The sequence below is a fragment of the Ornithodoros turicata genome, chromosome 1 (genome assembly GCF_037126465.1).
Source record: "Ornithodoros turicata isolate Travis chromosome 1, ASM3712646v1, whole genome shotgun sequence".
NCBI classification, from domain to species: Eukaryota; Metazoa; Arthropoda; class Arachnida; order Ixodida; family Argasidae; genus Ornithodoros; species Ornithodoros turicata.
In genome coordinates this window covers 25,825,704-25,847,222 of record NC_088201.1, presented here as the reverse complement: position 1 = coordinate 25,847,222, position 21,519 = coordinate 25,825,704, and the positions used below count along the sequence as shown (strand labels likewise).

Here is a 21,519-nt window from a genome sequence, read left to right as displayed (position 1 = left end):
CTGAAGTCCTCGGTACTGGCCTATTATTCCACTGATGGATTGATTTCCCAGTAGTAGGGCAAGCGTGAGTTTTTCTTTCCTGCATATTATGTGTTAATTTGTGATGTGTTTCAAATATCAGCCACATTTGATCTTTTGTGTTTGTATGTCAGAAGTTTTTATTCAAGACATGTGTGTCATGACATATGCATACTGTCATGCACAGTTTTCTTGTCTTTCTTGGTCTGAATTTATACCAGTAACCAATTTTTTTGACAATTTCCCAGAAAGAAAAGTGTTTGAAGTGTAAAAATGTGATGTTGGGCATTCAGAATACTAATGAATGTATCACATATGTTCATGCATGACGCAGAGCACATTTGGGAACAGTGTTGAGCTATTTTGATCAATACTTTCAAGCCCTGAAATAATTCTACAGAGTAATGTACTTTTATATCTCTTCCTTTATATATCGTGCATCAATAGCAGTCTGATGACTAACTGAGCCAAAATTGTGGCTTGTGCAAGAAGGCTGGCTTATGATGTCTGATGGTTTGCCAGTTTGCAGTTAGGTATGTTGGGCATGCACCAGTTGGGATGCTCCAACTGGCTGCTGGTAAAACAGTTGGAAAGTCATCTAGTCTCGGTCCCAGTAGTCTAGTCTCTCCCTATTATCTTTTTTTGCCAACATCAACATCAGGTGTTTCACATCCTGAGCGGCATTACCATTACTGATAAAGTATCGTACTAGATGAGACCAATATCGACTACTGATTGCTAATAGTGAAATAGATCTCATTGCTGGAAATTGACGTGCAGGGTTCGCATTCATGTCTAAAAAATGTAGTACATTGTCAATTAAAAAGATAAGTTGATAGTATTTTAATCTGTGCTTCCCATCATAATCTTGCTGTTTGTAAAAGGTTCCAGTGAGTCACTTGCATGTCTGAAATGTACAACTAGAATAGCTGTAGCCTCTTGTAATGACCCTGTGATGTAGCATCAAGCTTCAATGTGTGTAGGTTTCGATCGAGCAGGACCCACTGAAACCTGTCCTTGAAGCACTTCAGTTACAGCAGAAACTCATTGTATAGTGAGATGATCTAGGACAGGTAATGTACTCCACCGTACCAGTAGCTTTACATGACTTATGTAATGTAATGAGCTGTGTATCTCTACAGCCCATAGCCATAACAAGCAGGGCTGGCGAGAGAAATTAGGGACCCCGGGGATGAGTCCTGCCCGGGCCCCCCAGGGGATCCATGGCCGGATCACCCCCATCTCGCCAGCCCTGATAACAAGCAGTATTAGATACAGGTTGGTATAACTGCGTTTTGTATTCTTCTGTACATTAGTATTTACCACGATGAACTTTTGGCCTTCTTGTGCAATTAAATATGTGAAATCCAGTTACACCCCCCAGATCTGTGTCTGTAGAGCAGTTTTCTTTCAACAAAGATTGCGACCACAGTAAGGGCTCCCAACATAATCTGCTATGTACAAGGATTTTCATGCAACACATCAAAAACACGAGAGAACTACTTGATATATTACTGAGCTGTCAACAGTACATTGTCAAATTATATATCTGCTGCTTTATGAGAGGACTTTTGCGTGATTTTGCTTTTTGTGTAATTATTTAGAGCTGTGCTCAAGAATTTGTAGCCAGGGACTATCCTGAAAGAAGGATGAGCATCTTGCATTGGTGACACCATATGGTGACCATACAGGCTTTAATGGATCTAGTAATGAAAAAAAAAGTGAAAGTCATCAGGCCACCAACTGGATGTAGAGGAAAAGAACTGAAAAAGCAAAACTACTACGTTCAGTGCAACCAGATGCTAAATTTTATCATGCATACCTCATCAGTTTCATTCTCCTTTATTACTCATTTTTATTCTACAGGTGTATAGAGTTCTTGTGTACTACTCCAAAGGTCATTTTTACTGAATCGTTTCACCATGGAAACACATGAAACTGCAAGGGCGTGTCAGCGACATATACACTATGCAAGTAATGTACTAATCGGTAGTCATTCCTTACAGGGAAAAGTACATTCATTTGGAATGTTCAGGAATATCCTCTCATTTGAGCCTGTCTACTTTCTGGGTCTGTTTGACATGAGTGTGCATCATGGTATATCAAAGTGATGTTGCACTAAAAATTCCCAAAATGCCAGCTTAGTGCAATGATTTTGCTTTCTGTCATTGCATGTTGAAAGGATGTCATGGATAGAAATTGACTGCAAGTAATAAAAACTGACACATGAAAAAGTATGGTTTAAATTGCTTATAGATGTGTACTTGATCAGTTTGTCTGTTGGTTTTTCTGTCAAGACAAAGTGAGTTTTGCACCTGAAACAACTAATGCACGTTTTTACTTTCCAGTACAGATCTATATTTTTGAGAATCATTGAGGGTTTTGAAGCCAGCTGTACTTCACTTGGACTAAGACCTTCAAAAAATACACACAAAATAAAAGGTTAGCTTTCTCTATGGACGGACAACCAGGGCCTGCTTGTACAAATGTTCAATAGAATCCTCAGTGGCTTCGGTAGTGCTTCAGGCCCACGCTACAGTCCTTAATGCTGCTCATGCATAAAGCACTGCCAAAGCTACCAAGGACGCCGATGATAATGCTGACGAATTTCCTCAATGTGCGTGCAAACCAGCCCGGGTTGTGCTTCCACAGTCTGCCCTTGCATGGAGAATATTTGTTGTAGCAGCGATGTGATGAGTCAGTGAAGCAAATTGTGGCAAGCTAGTGACTCATAACGAGGTCAACAGTCGCCGGTCATAATAACGAGGGCAGAATACACGTGTTCTCCTTGGTCCGTCCTCAAAATTTCAGTCACAGTCGGATTAACGAGTTGTCATAATAATGAGGATGAGTTACATGGGGTTTCTATGGGGAAAAAAACGGTTCCCTAGAAAACCGGTCACAAAGTGAGGACGTCGTGTTAACGAGTGTCATAATGACGAGTTTAGACTGTAGTATGCGTAAAACAACGAGCGGAAACGCATCACTATCTCAAAACTAGGAAATTACTGAAAAACATGCAGTGCCTGTTGAGTCATGTCTTGTGAATGCAAGAAAGGACAATCTTGTCTACCACATTTTATTAGATGCACAGCACTGGTTTCTTATCTTAAAAGTGTATGGTCACATTCAGTGTTTAATATGTAGAGATCAGCTTTTACAGACAAAATTTTTACCAAAATGGGCAAATTAGGGGGCAACAGTAAATATGTATTGTGTTTGGTTTGTCGAGCATAATGGCATAAAGGAAATGCTTTTGGACATGACAAGCAGAAAAATCGCACTTCTTCATTGTACACATATTGAACAAAATCTGTAAGATTCATGTCTTTACTGAGTGGCCAATCCCAGGTCATTCAGAGTTATCATAATGAAACACATACAAGTACTTTTTACAGTCCTCATGACATCATATTAGTATCAGGACCATCACAAAAAGTAGGTTCACGTGCTAAAAATCCAGTCTCTACTGATGGCACCTCCTAAGGCGCCCAGTTAAGAGGACAGGATTTATACATCTACAGGGTGTGCTTGTTAGAAATCTATGAAAATGATGTTTTAAAAATGTATCGTCAACTATAATGGACTCTCAAACTATTTTTACCACTCGTTTGTGCAGTTTTGCTGATCTCAAGCTTTGCTTTGATGTCAAAGGCACATTTTCCTTTCTAGAATAAACAGCATATTCGTCACTTATCACGTTTGAACATGAGCTTTACATACTGAATAATGTGTCTCCCTTGTCTGTGTGGGAAGTCAGAAATTGTTTTTGCTGCTACTTAGCTAATAAGCAATGAACAGATTTTTTACTCAATTTTATAGCTAACTAGGTTCACGAGAACGCAACAGGCCTGCAACAACACGGGGCAAACAACACGTGCAATTCTACTTTTTCAAAGAGAAAGGTATCGTCTGTCAACATCCTTATCTATGGTCCAAAAAAATTACGGGAAAGCTTAAAACCATCAAAAAGTGCTCTTTAGGTAGGAAAAAGTGTTACAGTCCTGTGCCATTGATTGCACACTTTTGTGCGATGCGATTTTTTTTACACATTTTTGGGCCACCCTCTAGACCTGTGCAGTACAAACCTAATGTTGTAGGCAAATGAGTACACATAAATGCACAATTCACGCTAAAGCATCCAACGCAAGGCACGAGCACATGTTTACCAGCTTTACTACCGTTGGTGTGCCAAATACACCATATATAAGCTGTCTCTTTCTTTCTGGAGTATAGAGGCAGATGAAATGCTTTTCCAAAGTATACACACGCACTCACAAGCATATACAGTATGTCCATCTGCACAAATTTCAGTTCTACACAACATACAAAGTTATTAAAACCACACAAAAATGTGTAGTAGTGAAAAGTACTTCCAGTAAAAGGCAGCCATCAATATACACTAGATGGGACGACTAGCATGTGCCTCTTGGCTGAAAATATGTACCAATATAGTTACACATCTGCAAAAGCACAAAAGCGTAGTTTAAAGAATGACGTAGTAGTGAGCGATAATTAACGTATATGAGCAGCCAAAGGCAATCACATGTTTTTCATCTGACTATACTATGTTCACATAATTTTATCTCTGACCAAGATCGACAAATGTATAAGAGGCTAGTTAGCACAAACTTCACGAGTTCCCCAAACAGAGCAACACACAATCAACAACAAAAAAGTTGCAATAATGACTGTATTTGATGAGCTGGTGATTTGTTCTCATTCCTATCACCACTACCACCACCAAGTAGGCAGTCTGTGACAAAAGCAAACAGGCAAAACTTTAAAATAGCCTTTCATTGACAGGGTTTGCCAACAGCAGCATCTTTGCACAAATTGTTAAATGCATTACGAGGGTGTGTTACAAGCACATTTCAGGATATGTCTACCACAAGATTGACACAAATCCTGTCCCCAGGACATGCTAAGAAAAGAGAAGACAAGATAGGATGAGGACCACAAGATGAAAACTGCCAAATTGTGCATAGGTGATTGCTAAAAGATACCTGAGAATCTCTGACTTGTCAGTGAATCAGATGTTCCCCTACAGCAGCCATTTACTTTCACTCATCCTTACTCATCATTACAGATCTGTATTCCGCCAGCTCAAAGGCAGGTGCTGCTCCTTTGCAACAAAGCACTAGTTCGAAACCAAATACACACCACAGTACATCACCGCTCTGCTATGAATAGGGTTCCAGCTTTTCAGTGTTTTTATTTGGCAGTGGTCGGGATATGTTTGCCGGAGCTTTCAATTTCTGGAAAATTTTGACTTTTTTGGAGATGCCTTTCGGAGAACCTCCGAAAAACACACAAATTTCCAGAAATTGAGGGCTCTGGTGGGCGCCTCCTGATTTATGCCAAATGAAAACACCGAAAAGTCGGAACCCTAGCTATGAACAATTTGAATCATCTGCAGCTGATGATTTAGAAATTTTTACATCAAAATGATGCGCAATGCATGGCCATATGATGCAGAAGTGGATTAATGAATGCTGTGTGTTAGTTTAAGCATAATGGCTTGTGAGATGTGTGTGTGAAAGTGCCTTGAGATGAGGGCTGGTAATATGATGGTAAAATATGTCCTGCCTAATTGTTGGTAAGGAACGAGAGTAGCTCCCCTGTTAACACATAAAAAAACACATTTTCCTCCATTCAGAATTAACAAAAGGAAGGAGCAAGTCACATGGTAATTGTACAGTTTTTCACAATTATTACTTGATGAATTATCCTTAAGATTATCTCATTTCATGTCAATGGAGAACAGCTCTCTACAGGTATAAGAATAATCATATTTGGTACAGCAATAGCATAATCTAAAGGCTATAATACAGCATGAAACACAATGTAGCACATTATTCAACAATGTGCTAGAAGAGCATTTCAAAAATAATATTGTACATGATTAAGTATTAAGACAAGAAACAACATGAAAAAAGAAATGCAGGGTAGTAGAGCGAACACTGCGATCATCTCACAGCATCCAACATCAGATCACGTTCGAATGTAATGTTGCGGCAGATGACATCAGCCACGTAATAATGCAAGAATGTATGGTTTAGCATTACAAAAACCAGCTGTGAGAATCCTCCGTGTGAAGTAAAACTAATATCCATTGTTTCAGTATAGACAGCTCCCACTACAACATGCTATGAATTAGTGTCAACAGTGCCACCAATTGCTGCACATTATGTCATTTCATTATCCATTTTCTGACCAGGACTAGTGAAAGCGAAGGCTGCAACAGAAATGTGGGCAACGAAATGCAAAATGTGGGAGGGAAAATGTGAGAACCTTCCCAACAGTGCCTGTTTTGGGAAGGGGGTCCATAACTCTAGAGACTCTTGTGACTATGCATAGAGGTTTGTACAACACTAATACAATATGCCCTCAAGTAAATAGTACAAGAATTAGGGTAGAAAATGCATTGGGAAATTTAGTTATGTAAGCAAAGGCAATATCAGCCACGTGGGAGAGATACATCAGTGGACCGCCACTGAAATCCCTTGCATGTGCTAATGACGTTGAATTTTTGTATCCTGCTAAAAGACAGCAAATAATATTTACATTAGCTGAGGCACAGTAAGATGTGGTTTGATCAGGTCTTTTGTAATAGGCCAATGCACAAAAGCTTCCTATGCTTTGAAGCTTCAGTGCTTTCTGAACATTTAGTTGGCATCCATACAGCTAAGTGTTCAGAATTAGAACAAACAAATGCTGTGGCTTAGCAGCATTCACTACCCATAGTGCAGTACACTTGAAAGTAGAGTGGCATTTTCTAAAGTCTGTCACTCCCAAAAATATCTAAGACAACACCTTGGCAGCACTACATTTGTCAACGGCATGTGTGCGCAGCAATTATTACAAAGTACCAAACTTTACATATATTTAGCATAATATATCTTCTGAACTCATATGTATCTGTGTTTTGAAGAAATGCCAGCACAAATGGCCCCTGTACTCTATACCCAGTCAAGGCACCACCCTAAAAGAAAGTCACTCAAACAACACAGACGTCTACAATGTCTATAGTCCCCTTCTTCAGCGAATTTTGGTTGGCTTGTTTTCTGCGCAAAGATAAGGTCCTCATGTCAACTATTGACTCATAAATTCCTTCGTTGTCTGTTGACCTCCGGATCGTGGAGTATGGTGTTCCTTTATGGTGACTCGCCGCCTCGTCTCCCGTAACTGCAAACATGAAGTCCGCATCCCTCGGGAAGTCTGCATAGATGGGTGGTGGTGGTGGACGTGTTTTCTTGATGTAAAGGTAGAAGCAGACTGAAATCACCAAGATGACAATCATGATAGTCACTGTTATGATCGGAACCACAATGTACAATATCTCCTGGAGTTCGGATGGCTGTTGCGATGGCGACTGAGAGCGGGGAGCATTCTGATGGGCAAACTGTACTGTTAGAATATCACTGGGCTCACTGTTTCCAAGGTGACTATGTGCAACAAGGTAGACTTGGCAGGCCTTGGAAGGGTCCAAGCCAGACAGAAGGTACGTGGTCTGCTTTCCTGATGCCACAAACACCTCTCTCCATGCTGAAGCTTCTTGTCGATAGTGTAAAGTATAGCCAGTAATATGTTGTTGTACTGGTGAACTAAACATCCAGCTCAGCTGTACTGAACCCTGATACAGGTTGCTAACACTAAGCAGTGGTGCTGGTGGATATTCCCCATCCAAAGTTGTTACCTCTTTGGGAGGAGAATGTGGACCATTGCCAACAGCATTAAATGCCTTCACAATAATTTTGTACGTAGTTGCTTTCACAAGGCCACGTAGAGTGAAGCTATCTTCACCCACCTGGACTGTATGGTAGGAATAACGAGCAGTTTTTGGAGGGTTTGGGTCACTGGCAGGAACAGTACTATAGCCAATATAGTACCCTAGAAGTTTTCCATTCCAGTCACTTTCGGGTGGTGGATTCCAACTAACCAATACATACGTGGCCCCAGAACGTTCGATGCGTACATTCAAGGGTGCAGCTGAGGGTTCTTCCTCTGTTGTGTTGAAGCGAACCGTGCTAGAAGGTTCACTGGTTCCTGCAGAATTTATTGCCAAAATGGTAACTTTGTACTCTGTCGCGGGATGTAAATCTCGAATGAGAGTCGTGGTGACACTGCCGTGGACTGTCTCACTGGATCCAGCATCATTGCGATATGATGAGTATTGAACTTCATACGACATAACTGCCGAATCCAAAGGGCTTTCCCATCGGACCCTTGCACTACGACTCCATATGTCTGAAACTTCTATCGCGGTTGGACGGTGTGGTGGCTCCTGAACATTCAAACGAAAGGTCTCCTCGTTTTCTCCGTACCTGTTTCGAGCAATACAAGTATATTTGCCGGCATCTGATGGCTCTACTTGTTTCATCAGTAGGGACGACACAATCTGTTCTTCATGGCTGCTATCTGATACAATAACACGGTCGTAGAGGTGGCTGCTAGACTTAATGCTCTGCTCATTCTTCATCCATACCACTGTTAATGGATGGTCTCCAGTGGCGATGCATGTTATATTTGCAGAACCACCTGTTACAACAGATGAATTTTGACGAAGTATCTGTACCCGTGCTGTCTGGTAGACTGATACCAGAACAGTCTTTTTCAGGTTAGCACCAATACCATTACTCACTTCGCAGGTGTACATTCCAGAATCACTTCTCTTGAGATCCCGGAAGAGGACAGTGCCATTGCTGTAAACTTGGTGCCTGCCATTCTGAGAGATGACAGTCACATCATCACCATTGTGTTTTCTCCAAACTATCTGTGGCAGTGGTGAGCCTGTAGCATTACAGTGGATTAATGCTGTACTGCCTTCTGAAACATTCTGAGATGTTGGTTCTACTACCCAGGCAGGCGCAGCGTTGACAGTAAGGTGAACTCCAGAAGTATCAGAGCCTGCCGAATTGTTCACCCAGCACTTGTAGGTACCACTATGATGCACACTCAATGGCTTGAAAATCAAAGTTGACGAGTAGTCACTTCTTTCTTGCAATAACGTGTCAGAATCGTGCGACAGTAAACGTTTGTCGTTATGATACCACACTATATTGAAAGGAGGGTCCCCCAATTGTACGTTGCAAGAGAGCCGGAAGTTCTCGCCCGCTACGAGATCCTTAGGCGCTTCTAACGCGGTAAGCTTGGGAGGTTGCTGTGCCCACGTTAACAGTCTCTGACCAGAGAAGAGTATCAATATGACAGGAGAGATGTACATAAGCATTTCTGTAGTTAACCATGGAATGTTTAGAGAGGCAACCCAAAAGAACGATTCACTTGGCACATTCACTACTGCCTACAATCATGTCCAAACAGCAATGTGTACTACTTCAAAATGCATAATGCCACATCACCTCTACCTTTCTAAGGACGAAAAACATAGTGTTGGTTTTATAGAGACACCTTCTGTACCACCATCGCAATCCCCAAGCGACCGCCACAAACAAGGCTTAGGCATAAACAAGCTTATCAACTGCGACGAGCTTTCCGCAACCTCCATCCATATGTCCCTGGGTCCCTTGCGCCTTGCGCGTCGAGGACTATTTTTCTCTGCGGACTTTCGTTACTGTACTGGCATTGCTGGCGTTGGTTTGTCAAGTCACGTGACAAAATTTAGTGGTGGTTCTGCAATCGAAACCCTGAATGAAATAAAGAAATGCCGCAGTGCAGTGACACACTTCGCAAAATGTTGCTCGAAATAAGCATACGAACGACTGCAACGTAAATTTAAGCATTTTTTTATATATACCGAAGGGACGCACATTCCTATGCGTGCCACGACTTCCCCCACAAACAATAAAAACAATAAACAAACAATAAAAATTGGGACACTGTCAGCCTCTGGACACTCATAGCTGGACACCGCTTCCAGTCACGTGCCTGTCGCGTAATTTTGGCTTTTTAGGGAGTTCATGGTGCAAATATTTCGAAGTAGCATCGACCCTCCACCTCCGCGGCAAGGGAGCACCGAATTCATAAATATATACTGAAAACGTAACATTGCAACAGGAGAAAATGTAGTAATACAAGGCGGGTGACCGTGGCTATAGTAGACCACTCTCTTACTGCAAAGTAGTGGGAAGATGGCCCACAAATGAACAAGACATGAAGGCACTCAAGGTACTGTGTGTCTACCTAGAAAGCGGTTATACAATCCGCTACTAGCAGCCACATATCATAAACCTCAAAACCACCTAAATGAGATGGAGCTGCAGGCGCCCTTCGGGGCAGCCACCCTGCTCCAAGTCCTTCCCCTCTTTTTTTTTTTTTTTTTTTTTAGCAGTTAATTACTACCACTACTATACCTCCAACCGCATTGGTCGCTGTGTGACAATGGTATTTGTATGTGATAAACTCTGGTGCTGGTGTTAAGCGAAACGGGCGAGACTGGATTATTAGGCGAAAAAGGAAGACCTCTCTGCCGTATCAGCCTTTATTAGATCTTGTAAAAGAATAGGCAGAGAGAGAGATAGGAGTACTGCTTGCAACATACTTGTCTGGAATCGACGGCTCGTGGTTTATCCTATATCTCAAATCTCCGAGATTATTTCTCCTGACTAATAGAATCGTGTGGCATATACGGCCCTCCTTTGAACACAGTATTGATAAAGCCCCTTCGAAGAAGCCCGTTCGAAGCCCGTTGAACCACTGATTGAAGACTTCAGACCAGTATGTCGCAAGCAGTACATAGAAACTGTTGATAGCTTTTCTTTACAGAGCGTACGCTAACCTCATCACGAACTCTGATGGAACGTGCATCACGTGACTCGTCAACGCGCTAAACCTCGAGGTAAAAAGCGACGGCTCGGTTGTGAACAGTGAAATATATCTTGTGAGCAGAATTGCGACCCCCCCCCCCCACCTACCTGCCATGGGCCAACTCAGGTAAATCGTGCAAATCCGAGGAGAAAGATATACATGTGGGGGCGGGGGGGGGGGGGGGTCCAGTGTGACGATCGCACAAGTTCTTGCAGTTCAGAGCGTCTATCTGAGCAGCATTCTTGAATAGTTTTGATAATATGAGGTTTTGCAACCACTTCCAATCTCGTGACGCGGCCTCACCGGTTATGACACCCCCATATGTATTAGCATTATTAAACGTCCAAATATCTTATATTCTCATCTTTGATATCGCTGTATGCACAGATACGTGTGTGGATCCACCCAGGATCAGCGGGGGGGGGGGGGGTTGTATCGTGCCCTTCCTTACCGCAACAACGTCTCTCGTGTACATGACATTGGCATTTTTGTAAACTCTATTTCTTGTAAACTTTATTTTCACGTGCTGTTAAAACTGTTGGGGGTTCGGTCCCCTCTTTGCGAGGGAAATGAACAATTAAGTAAATAACATTCAAATCCATTGTTTGACCATTCCTATTATAACCCATCTTACTAATTCAGTGTCTTATGTATTGAATAATTAAGTGTGCACCATAAGGTAGACCATTCCAGGTTGTTTATGGGCACCTTTAAATGTAAAACTTGAAACTCCAACCTTGGAGGTCTGGCTACGCCACTGGTCAGTAGCCAACATAATATTCTTTTTCGTCTGAAAAGAAGTTTACAACAGTGTCTACATCGAGTCCACAGGTTATTAGTTTTTATTTTATACTATGGTAGACATGTCTTAATTGTTGTAATCAACGTGTGATACACTAAACCGCGAGTGAAGCTGCACCCCCCCCCCCCCCCTATGCAATCACGAAAAAGTCTGGAATTTCACTCACAACGTGCGTTGTCCACTTCCACTATGTTGGGACAGGTCCACGTAGATACAAACAGAGATTTTCCCAGGATTTTCATTCGGGGGGGGGGGGGGGTGACATATCTGCCGCTTTTCTGACATTTTTTGTTTTTCTTGCAGATTTTCTATAGGGTTTATTCACTGACGTCACCTCGCCGCCATACTGTAGGTCCCTCAAAGTTATGTTCCCGCATTCGTTCCCTGCCATATGCTTTTTCGATGACCATAAACGTCGAAAAGATGGAAATTACTTGGGTATGCTACAAATCGCACAGAACAATAACCTTGAAACACCAAATATACGGTGAGTGCGATATGGGTGACGGCTTGGAACAAGGGCAGATTTAAGGGTCTGTCATGTGGGGGAGGGGGGGCGGTCTCAAGGAAATTTCGTGCTTTGCGGCACAGCAGGAGGTAGAGTTTTTACATAGGAAACACAACCGTATGAGGGGGGCTCGCCCCCCCCCCCCCGCCCATTAAATCCGCCCCTGGCTTGGAAGGGACCTATAATATGGTGGTCGATGGCAGCACATCTGCCTGCTAACGACAGTGGCGGTCTCTTACGGATGACGTCATGTAAATAAACCCTATAGGGTGATGTCGCGAGATCTTTGGGGAGACATTGGGGGATGCAGGGAAAATTCCTAACTCCCCGATACAAATGAAATCTTTCACCTGTGCCTTGACCTTACGGTGTCTCTGCATCGAGCCTTCCAAATGGCGAACTTTTGCAATCGCCGTAAAAAGCACGCAGAGTTTCCACTCTGCACTGTTATTCTAGCTCCGCTGCAATCCAGCTGCATGGAACACGTTAGTGCTATAGGTAGTAGTATATGCTAGAAAGTATCGACCATACTCTGCGGACGGCATAGGGCACTCCCGAAAGACATATGTAGTCCGTTTCTCCTTTGTTGCACCTCATACAGGTGGGTGTTCGAGAAACACGCTGACGGCTGAGTCTGTCACGGGCAGTGCGCCATCGCAGATCCTGGACGGGACCGGTCATTGCGGTGCAACATCGTTCCAACGGTATATACGCTACGAGCACGGGGGAGTTCCGCGGGGAGTTACGAGTACGACAGTGCGGCATGAGAGAAAGAAAAGGTTGGAGAAAGCACGTGACAAAGTGTCCGTCCACTTAGAAAGCAGCAATAAGGGAGTATTCGCAGACGGGCCTCAACACTACGGTGAAAAAGACGAAGCAACGTGGTGGTGGTCGTGGTGGTTGTGATGGTGAAAGAGCTCGCCGTTGTCGGCCTCACAGAGGTGGGCAACGTCATGACTGACGCCCTGGGGGGAATGTGCGTCGTGGGCCGACTTCTAAGGGAACTGTGCCGACATATGTCTGACAGCGTCTGAGGAAACCCCAGGAAAAACCCCAGACAGCATAGCCGCCACCAGGACCTCATGTGGCAACGGCAACGCGGCAACGTGAACCTCACGTGCAGTTATTGTGGTATTTGAGAGGGATCCAATGAGACCGTTCTACGTTCTACGAGGGGAAAGGGAAAAACAGGTGCTGCAGTAAAGGGTACAGGGTGCAGCAAAGAGTAGCAAGCCACTTGACTGTGGCTGACAACTCTTACCCCCTACAAAGAAGAAGAAGAGGTGCTGCGCGAAAGGCCAGAAAGGCTGGGCTCCTGTCTTTGTGTAACCATGAATGCGAGGCATTCCCTCTTCTGAGATATTCTGGTGGGAAGTGTTCCCCTAACATCGATATCCTTCATGGCGTTGTACGCTGTGGTAACGACTAACGAGCGAGGACTGCTGCGTATGGGGGTGTCGTCGTTTGCAATTTGGCACGCATGTTGAGGTCAGATCGAGGTAGGGGCCCGTGATCATGGGCTTGACAGCCGGACGATCGGTTACTACTGTGATGCGCAGTACATGTCGTAGCGTTGGCTACAACTCATTGTAAGATGTTATATTATGTTTCATGTTGTGATGTATTGGCATCAGTGTGGAAGACCACCCGCGGAGGCTGATTCCCGATTGAGTTGTATTGCCAACTGCTTTGTCTCCCTCCCCGGCGATCTTGTCTTGTTTTGTGAACTGAAGAACGGGACAAGTCCCAGTGCTTGATCACACTTACATTGACTTGACTGATGTATAATATTCTCCCTGCCTTGTATTCTATGGGTACTATGCCTACTTTGCATTTTCCTTGGACACACAAAAAAGAGAAAAAAGAGCGATTTCTGAAACTGGTCGCAGGACTGTTTTGACGGTTCCTCCCCTCGTCGTGCTTGTTCTCTCTACCTTCCGGACGGATCAGAAAACCGCTGCAGAAAGTTCATCAGGAACGTAGTAGGAGTCTTCATAACGAGTTAGTGCAACCAGACAAGGACGGAAAGACGACGACAGGGACAGGCAGGAGAGGCATGTAGTAGGAGAGAAAGTCTTAACTGGTTGATGACAGTTGGTGGAAGTCTTCGAATGTGTGGCTCGTAGAAAAGGTTTTACTCGGTGAAGAACACACACGGACTGCACTTTCACTACTGAATCCACTCGCGAGTGGAAAAGTTCCGTGGTTGGCAACCTCAGCTATTCTTCCTTGGAGTATGCTCCTGAGGAATTAACTTGGTCGGGGATTTTCCCAGCACCTTCCCACACCCTTTACTATACTCCCAAAAAAATCTTAAAACGCCCCCCACCCCCAAAATACCCACCAAACAGGCCAAAAAAACTCAAATATAAGCCACAAACGCCCCCTCCTACCACCACCGCCAAAAAAAGAAAAGAGACGCAGATACGGGTGTCACCCCACCATGGAATTTCAACAACCCCTCTGGATGAAAATCCCGCACTTGATGGCTTGGTGCCAACCTTGCAACGTTGTGGTTCAATCGTGGGCTGCTAATCAAGGTATCTAGGTGCTCTGGTCTCCCTTCAAGTCCGCGTTCGCGGTGGAGGGAGGCAAATAATAATAATAATAATAATAGTTTATTTTACCAACGAGTTAGTAGGTGGCTCAGGCAAAAAGCTGCTATGAAAGCAGCTTGACCCAAATGGGAGCCGGTCCTTCATGTATTGGAAAAGGGCCCCTTGATAACGCACCTTACGTGTAGTAACATCACGGCACCATTATTTATAAAATCGGTCGTCGGGGCAGTATCCTTTGCTGTTCCCGGGAAGATTTTTCCTAAAATCTAGGTAGGTGTAGGTCTAACTTGGGGGACTCAAGCATCAAGCTCAGGAGTATAGATCTCCGCCTTTTGAGATTGTCGGAAAAATCTCCATTTTTTTTCTACAAGTGCATTCTCGATGACCTCTGGACTGCCATAGCATTCTTCCAGTGTCTCCTGTGCCAAACGGAGACTCCGCGGGATCGCTGACATGCACGGACCCCAACCTTCTCGCGTACTCTGCTGACAGATCCCCGAGCTATTTTGACAAAGTATAGCAATGGCGTTGAGGAACGTTCTCTTCCAAGCCCGGTAGTGGGACGGTTATCGAACTTCGTGAGCACAGTATTCACAAGCTCCTGTCGAACTATACATGTATGTATCTGGCAAGGTCCGTTATCACGAATGAAGAGCCGTAGGTTCGTTCTGGTGCACGGGCAACGTAGTACACTGTGGCTGCTATAACAATTGTTTACTGTCCCAGCTACTACGTTGAACGCAGGGGCGGATCCAGGATTTATCTGGCTTGTATGGCATGCTACACTACCTAAGGTCAATTGAAGCGCTATGTAACGACAGGAATTGAGGGGGTCAGGACATCCTCCCAAATCCGCGCCTGATTGAGTGTTGCCTTTTGCTGCTGAGGGCTGCTCTGTAGTGGTCGGCAAGTGGGTTTAAACAGAGGGATAAAACCGAGGAGCAGAAACGTTGTAACGTGGTGGGGTATAGCTGACTGCCGAAGGACGTAGTGTCTTGTTCACTGCGCATCGTCTTCAGGAAGTGGACACAATTCTTGGGTTTTATCGTCGTGCTCGAATGCTGCCGCCTTAAGAATTTGTAATTTTGTCGTCGTTGCGATGAGTTTCCACACGCGAAGTCGCTGCAGACGTTTACGTGAAGGTACTGCGTTATTCCGTGGAAGCTCGCAGTCCGTTAGCAGAGCAGGGGATCTGGTTGTCTATCGAAAAAGGGCGCGTGCGTAGTGGTGATGGCCTTCTCGATGAAACTGGAGCACTGTCCTCATCATGAAATCCAATAGAACGTGAATAACGTGACTCGACAACCACACCTAACGAGAGGTAAAACGCAATGTTTCATCGCGACTAGGTTGTAGCGGAAGAGGGAACATAGCGCTGGAGAGGGGTCAGTTTCGTTTACGGGTTTCGTCTTTCGAGTCCGAAGTCTCGCGCTGCGCTCGGAAAACCAAACATGGGGCTGTTGGCGTGTGTCTTAATCGACGTTGAAAGCAAAAATTGATGAGCACAAAATGTTACAGAGCCAAGTGAAGCACAGCAGTAGCCTTTGTGGACGGAGTGACACTGGTTCCTGTGCATGTTCCTTGCTGGCATTTTAATTTGGGAATTTTAGGGGGCTCGTACGAAGTGAAATTCACCCTCCACGGCACGTAATTCATCAATATACTGGGTAGTTTTGGTGTACAGGGTGTATCATGTAATACGGACAACAGCATTGGTCCCTTGCGACAAGAGTCGCATTATGGTCGTATATGATGGACAGCGCAGCACGCCGTGGGCGCAGCTGCGAGCGAAACGGGACTATAGGATATTAGGTCAAAAAGGAAGACCTTTCTTCCCCCTCCATTCTGCCGCTACAATCATCTTTAGATTTTGCAAGCGATTAGACACACTCCAATTCATACACACTGCGGTTCCGGTTTTATTTTAGGGTATACAAAGGGACAGTGGCGTAGCCAGAAATGGGGGGGGGGGGGGTTCAAACCCCCACCGAAATCGTGCCTTTGGACGTGCATTTCGGAGAGCGAAAACGAGCGTGAAATCCCCCCCCCCCGTAAAGTTCCCGTAGATCCCCTCCCGAAATATTTTTCTGGCTACGCTGCTGGTCGATAGTACACAAATGTTGTTTCAATCCACACCAAATGAGCCCAGACAGGAAAATAGGAGTACGAGAGAAGAATCATATAAAAATGGTTCCTGTCGTTTCCCCTACAGACCTTCCCAGATTATTGATAAATATATAATTATGTAAATATAATTTATAGTTTATATTGAGGGTTCACAAAGTTTATAATAGTTTCGATACTGTTTGAAGCAGAACTTAAATTTGCCAGAAACCGTCATGGCGCCTCAAGTTTCACATAGTACCTCCCAGATGGCACTACTATTACAGTTAATGTATACTTCCGCGCGGCCTACGGGTGATGCGCGCGCGCGTTTCTTTTTTCTGAGCTGTCAAGCTGTGCCACCCCGCCAGTGAGCCACCAGTTGAGTCACGTTGAAGTAACATCTCCAGTTCTTTTGTTCGCTTAGGAAGCAGCCTCTGCTGTTGTAGTCAGAGTTGTAGTTTAGCTTTAGGCTCATAGTCAGAAATGTCTGAGACGGAAGCAGCAAACAAGACCGAAGAGCCCAAGCCTGCCGCGGCTGCTCCGACCGAAGAAGCGGCCGCTCCTCCCGCAAAGGAAATGCGGGCCATCGTCCTCACTGGGTTTGGCGGACTCAAGTCTGTCAAGATTCTGAAGAAGCCAGAGCCAGCTGCAGCAGAAGGGGAAGTTCTCATTCGGGTCAAGGCTTGGTAAGATGTGCATGTTTATAGCGATAGCATTTTAGGCTATCTGCGGAATACCTCAATGGGCGGTGTCTAGTCTGGTGTTTGTGCAGCAGTCACGCAGCCAGACTGGAAGCCGTGTTATCTGTTTTCTGCACGTCAAACAGCAGTTAATGTTTTCTAACCTGCTATTGACGTGAAAGAAACTCACCAGTAAAGTTCAGGCGTTTCAACTTGCTTAGCTTTTGTATTTTCGCTCCTGAAGTCTTGGAGCGCTTTCCCATTTTCTTTCTTTTTTCTCTTTTCGTGAAGGGCGTGACGACACGCGGCTGTTGAAAAGGGGTGTTAAATAACCCTTAAGGATACCTGGTCTCATTCTTGCATGAAGCTTCGTGTTTGTGCCAAGGTAATTTTCAATTGTCAAAAATGAATTTGGTCCACCTTACCCAGGCGGTTGGCAGGTTCCTTGCGATATTGGCAGGACTCAATTTACCCCCGAATTTTTATCATTGTAGTGCGATTTTCAGTAACATCTCCTGCATTTCACTGGTTCACGCGGTAAAATATTTTGCAAGGCGTGAGTTGAGGGAGATAACCTGAGGTGCGATGAATCATGGAGTTTGGGTCGCCATATCGCCCGCAGTTTTTTTTTTTTTTTTCTTTTCTGTCTTCCTTTCCTTCGATTATATTAAAGGGTGCTCTGTATTTCATGCTCTGCGTCACCCATGCTACCTGTTGTCATCGAACCGCTCCGCGAGTTCCGATAAAGGAGGGGGCGTTAGCTTTTTCAGTCTCTCATACGAAGCTGTGCTTTTGGTATTTCGGAGGGAGTGACACAGCGTGAACACTTTCACGTGAAGCTGTTTCAGGGCTTTGTCAAATGGTATGAAAAGGTCGGGACAAATTCCCCTGCACGTGTTACCGCGCATTTTTAAACATATTTTGAATTTGGTTTGACTCTGGCAAACCAGCACGATCGAAAGTTAACTTTTGGCTCTGTTGTAGTCAAGCCAGTTTTGCCCTGACATGAGGAGCGGGGCGAGTGAGTGAAAAAGACAAAAAATTGAGAAAATTGGCACCACCAACGTCGAAGCCGGCTACTCCATACCACGTAGACAACTCAGAAAACATACCAATAGTCAGTCAGAATTTAATTCAACTCTGGAGAGTGCGGTGACAGGAAATTAAATCAAAAATAAGGTTAAAAATTGGGCTCTTCGGTTCTTCATTCGAAAATCGCTAAAATACCCCCAGTGTTAGGGATAAGACAAAACGACACTGGGGTAACCCTAACACTGGGTGTATTTTAGCGATTTACAAGAAACCGGAAAACTCAACTATGTGGTCGATGCCCATATTTTGTGACATTGTTGCGGCTGACATAACGTTTGAATTTTTATTATTTTTTTCGTAAATGTGGTAGCCCCAACGGAACGGACCCCACCTATGCACCCTGCAAAGTGCAGCCACTAACTTCTAGCATTCCATTTACGGCAACTCATTCCCAACAAAATTATCTCACTCCGTGAGATTAAGCCACGATTGACCATTTACGTAGTTTGTGGTCCCCTGCATATTCCATGTCTATAGCCTACCGGTAACGGTGTCTGGGTCACTTTCCCTAATTTCGTGTTTGCTCATTACAATCTCCATCTGAAAGCAGAATGAAATCATTGTCCAGCTGAATTATTCTAGAATCCGGTTGCCCATTCCGCTTTCAAGAACACCCAAGTCCAGATAGACTTCGTGTCGTGTATATTCCAGGAATTATCCCCACTGCAGTATCGTGTGCCATAAAACACCAAAACACCACCTAATGCAGTGTCGCAGGATGAATGTCTGCAACACCTGTCATTCTGAGGATTAGTCTCTTTCAGCTTAGGCATAGCCGCCCTTGGGCATTCATGCTTTCATAAGTGCTTGTCTAGCAGTGTGCAAACGGGCACACGATACATCGCATCCTTGGTCATCTTTACACTGATCTTACCAGTGGCGTGGCCAGAAAAGTGGTCACCGCCTCGGCTTCCCCCTGAAATCGTACCTTTGGTAGCGCGTTTGGGAGACTGAAAACTAGTGCAAAATCCTCTTCCCCGTGTACATAGAACCCCTCCCGAAATCTATATTTTGCTACGTTTCTGGCTGGGTTTTACAGACTGTTACGAACATTGCACTACGAACGTGCAGCCATTGTCGCCTCTGAGTGCATCTGGAATAATCTGGACATAATGTAGTTAAGTCCTCCTCCCTGTGGCCTAGAAAAAGGATCGAACTCATAAGACTGCCAGATGTCCGACCGGAATTTTCAACGTGGCGGCTGACGGAATAATTTCGGCAAGCGTGAAGGCAAGTCACTCGGTCATGTGAAGGTGTACTCTGCAGATAGAGGAAACGGGCCTCGTATTTGTATTCTATCTTTCCTCGCTTGTTTATTCATGTGCCGTGGTCGGCTTCAAGAGGGCTTCAAATATTTCCTTCCACTTTATGCTTATCCATGTTGGTTTTATCTGGCTGAGCGACCGTCTGGACATTATTTGCTGGCCCGGCTGCTTACAAAACTTCGATGGCGTTGAGGGGGCGTATCTTCAACCGAATGCGCCCCACAGCGACACTGGCGCATCTTGCTGTCTCGCAGACCATAGCAGCCCTGGCGGCACCTTTCAGTATTACGGCGCACGTTGGAGCACTGGATAAAATTCACGGTCCGGCGACTGTGGCATCGCTCACGATGGGCTGTCTTGCGATGTGGAACCCTACATTGTGGAGAAAAAAACAATAAAAAAAAAAAAAAAAAAAACACGAGAAGTGTACGCTTCGTCGAGATTCTTGTTCCTGAAATTGACCTGTTCATTCGGTGTTTAGATCTGTTATCCTTGCGCCAGTAAAGTCAAATCATTCGGTGTTTAGTGCAGTATATCGGGCTCTATCTTATGCATCCCCCCCCCCCCCCCCACCCTTTCCAAATTTTGATTCTGCCGTCAGTATAGGTGTGGGGCTGAAATAGGCAACCATATAGGCAAACTGTGGTTTATTTTTAGCCAGCGGTATCGTGTGCCAATACGGATCACCGATAATAGATCACGTGCAGTCTTGTTTATCCTGTGTGGTCGAGGTGCGCGCACGAAACAATAGTGTCCAAACAGCGTGACTCGTCGAATGTTCGTGCAAGAGGGGTGTCCAGGATGGCTTAGATTACATTCGTGTGCGGCTCGCGAGCGAACTACGACGCGATTGGAGCACCCTGGTCACGAGATTATGAAGATTTGTTTCGACAGCTGTACGGGAGGGCGTACAAACTGCGCATCGATATAGGGTTATCAAGTCTCAACGTTGTGATGCAAAAAACGCATGTCATAAAAACCCACATAGCCAGTTTATAGAACTAGACGCGATTTTTCGAAAAGCTCTGTTCGCGAATAAAATATTTTCTACTACTATATTTTCTTCTACTAATATAATATTTTCTATTTCATGTATTCTGCCCCCTGTTCGGCAGCTTATTTTAACCTTTGGATATCGCTATTAATCGACAAGGTCGTAGATAATGTGTAGTGAACGGGCGTGTGCACTTGCGAGTGATCATGTTACAAGACACGTAATAGGTCATTGCCAGGCACTCGCACGATAAGGAAATTGTTGCTCTGGAACCGAAAAGAGCCGCTCTAGTGTCTGTGTATATATACACCCGCCTATATAAACAGATAGCGGTTGGTTTATAGGAGCTTTAGTAGATGGTAAGTACTCTTCGCAAACGAGATACGATAAAGGAAGCTCGCAAATCAGATCAGCAACGTGATGTCATTCGCTTCAAAGGAACAAGGCGACTGGCTTACGTTCTTTTTTTTTTTTTTTTGTACCAGTATTGTCAACACCTTCCGATTTATTAAAGCTCTAGCATCTCGTTACCGGGTGCTCAGGTCGTGTCAGAGGCCAGCTCGTGGGAGGCAGTGTGGTTTATGGATTCCGTGCCACTACGTCCAACGCGCCGTTACGTCCATCGTGCTCTTGCATCCAAAAACGAGTCGTTACCTCCACCCTGCTCTTGCATACAAACGACAGTTACATCCAACGGAAAACCATACACAACGAGCTGTTACGTCCATT

The 21,519-nt window shown here is 44.6% G+C and overlaps 2 protein-coding genes across 3 annotated transcripts in view; one reads left to right on the top strand and one right to left on the bottom strand.

The window, feature by feature from the left end:
* Window positions 1-3,081: 3,081 nt before the first annotated feature.
* LOC135377701 (cell adhesion molecule Dscam1-like) lies at window positions 3,082-9,545 on the bottom strand. The gene has a single exon (XM_064610301.1). It carries the CDS (start codon window positions 9,248-9,250, stop codon window positions 7,019-7,021), a length of 2,232 nt encoding a protein of 743 aa, XP_064466371.1. The 5' UTR covers window positions 9,251-9,545; the 3' UTR covers window positions 3,082-7,018.
* A 7,543-nt stretch (window positions 9,546-17,088) lies between these two features.
* LOC135377698 (synaptic vesicle membrane protein VAT-1 homolog-like) overlaps window positions 17,089-21,519 on the top strand; it is a 26,372-nt gene continuing 21,941 nt past the window's right edge. For both annotated transcript variants that reach the window (XM_064610299.1, XM_064610298.1), the window contains exon 1: window positions 17,089-17,445. In XM_064610299.1, the coding sequence (XP_064466369.1) occupies window positions 17,243-17,445 (203 nt within the window). In that variant the 5' untranslated portion in view covers window positions 17,089-17,242. The remainder of the gene's footprint in view (window positions 17,446-21,519) is intronic.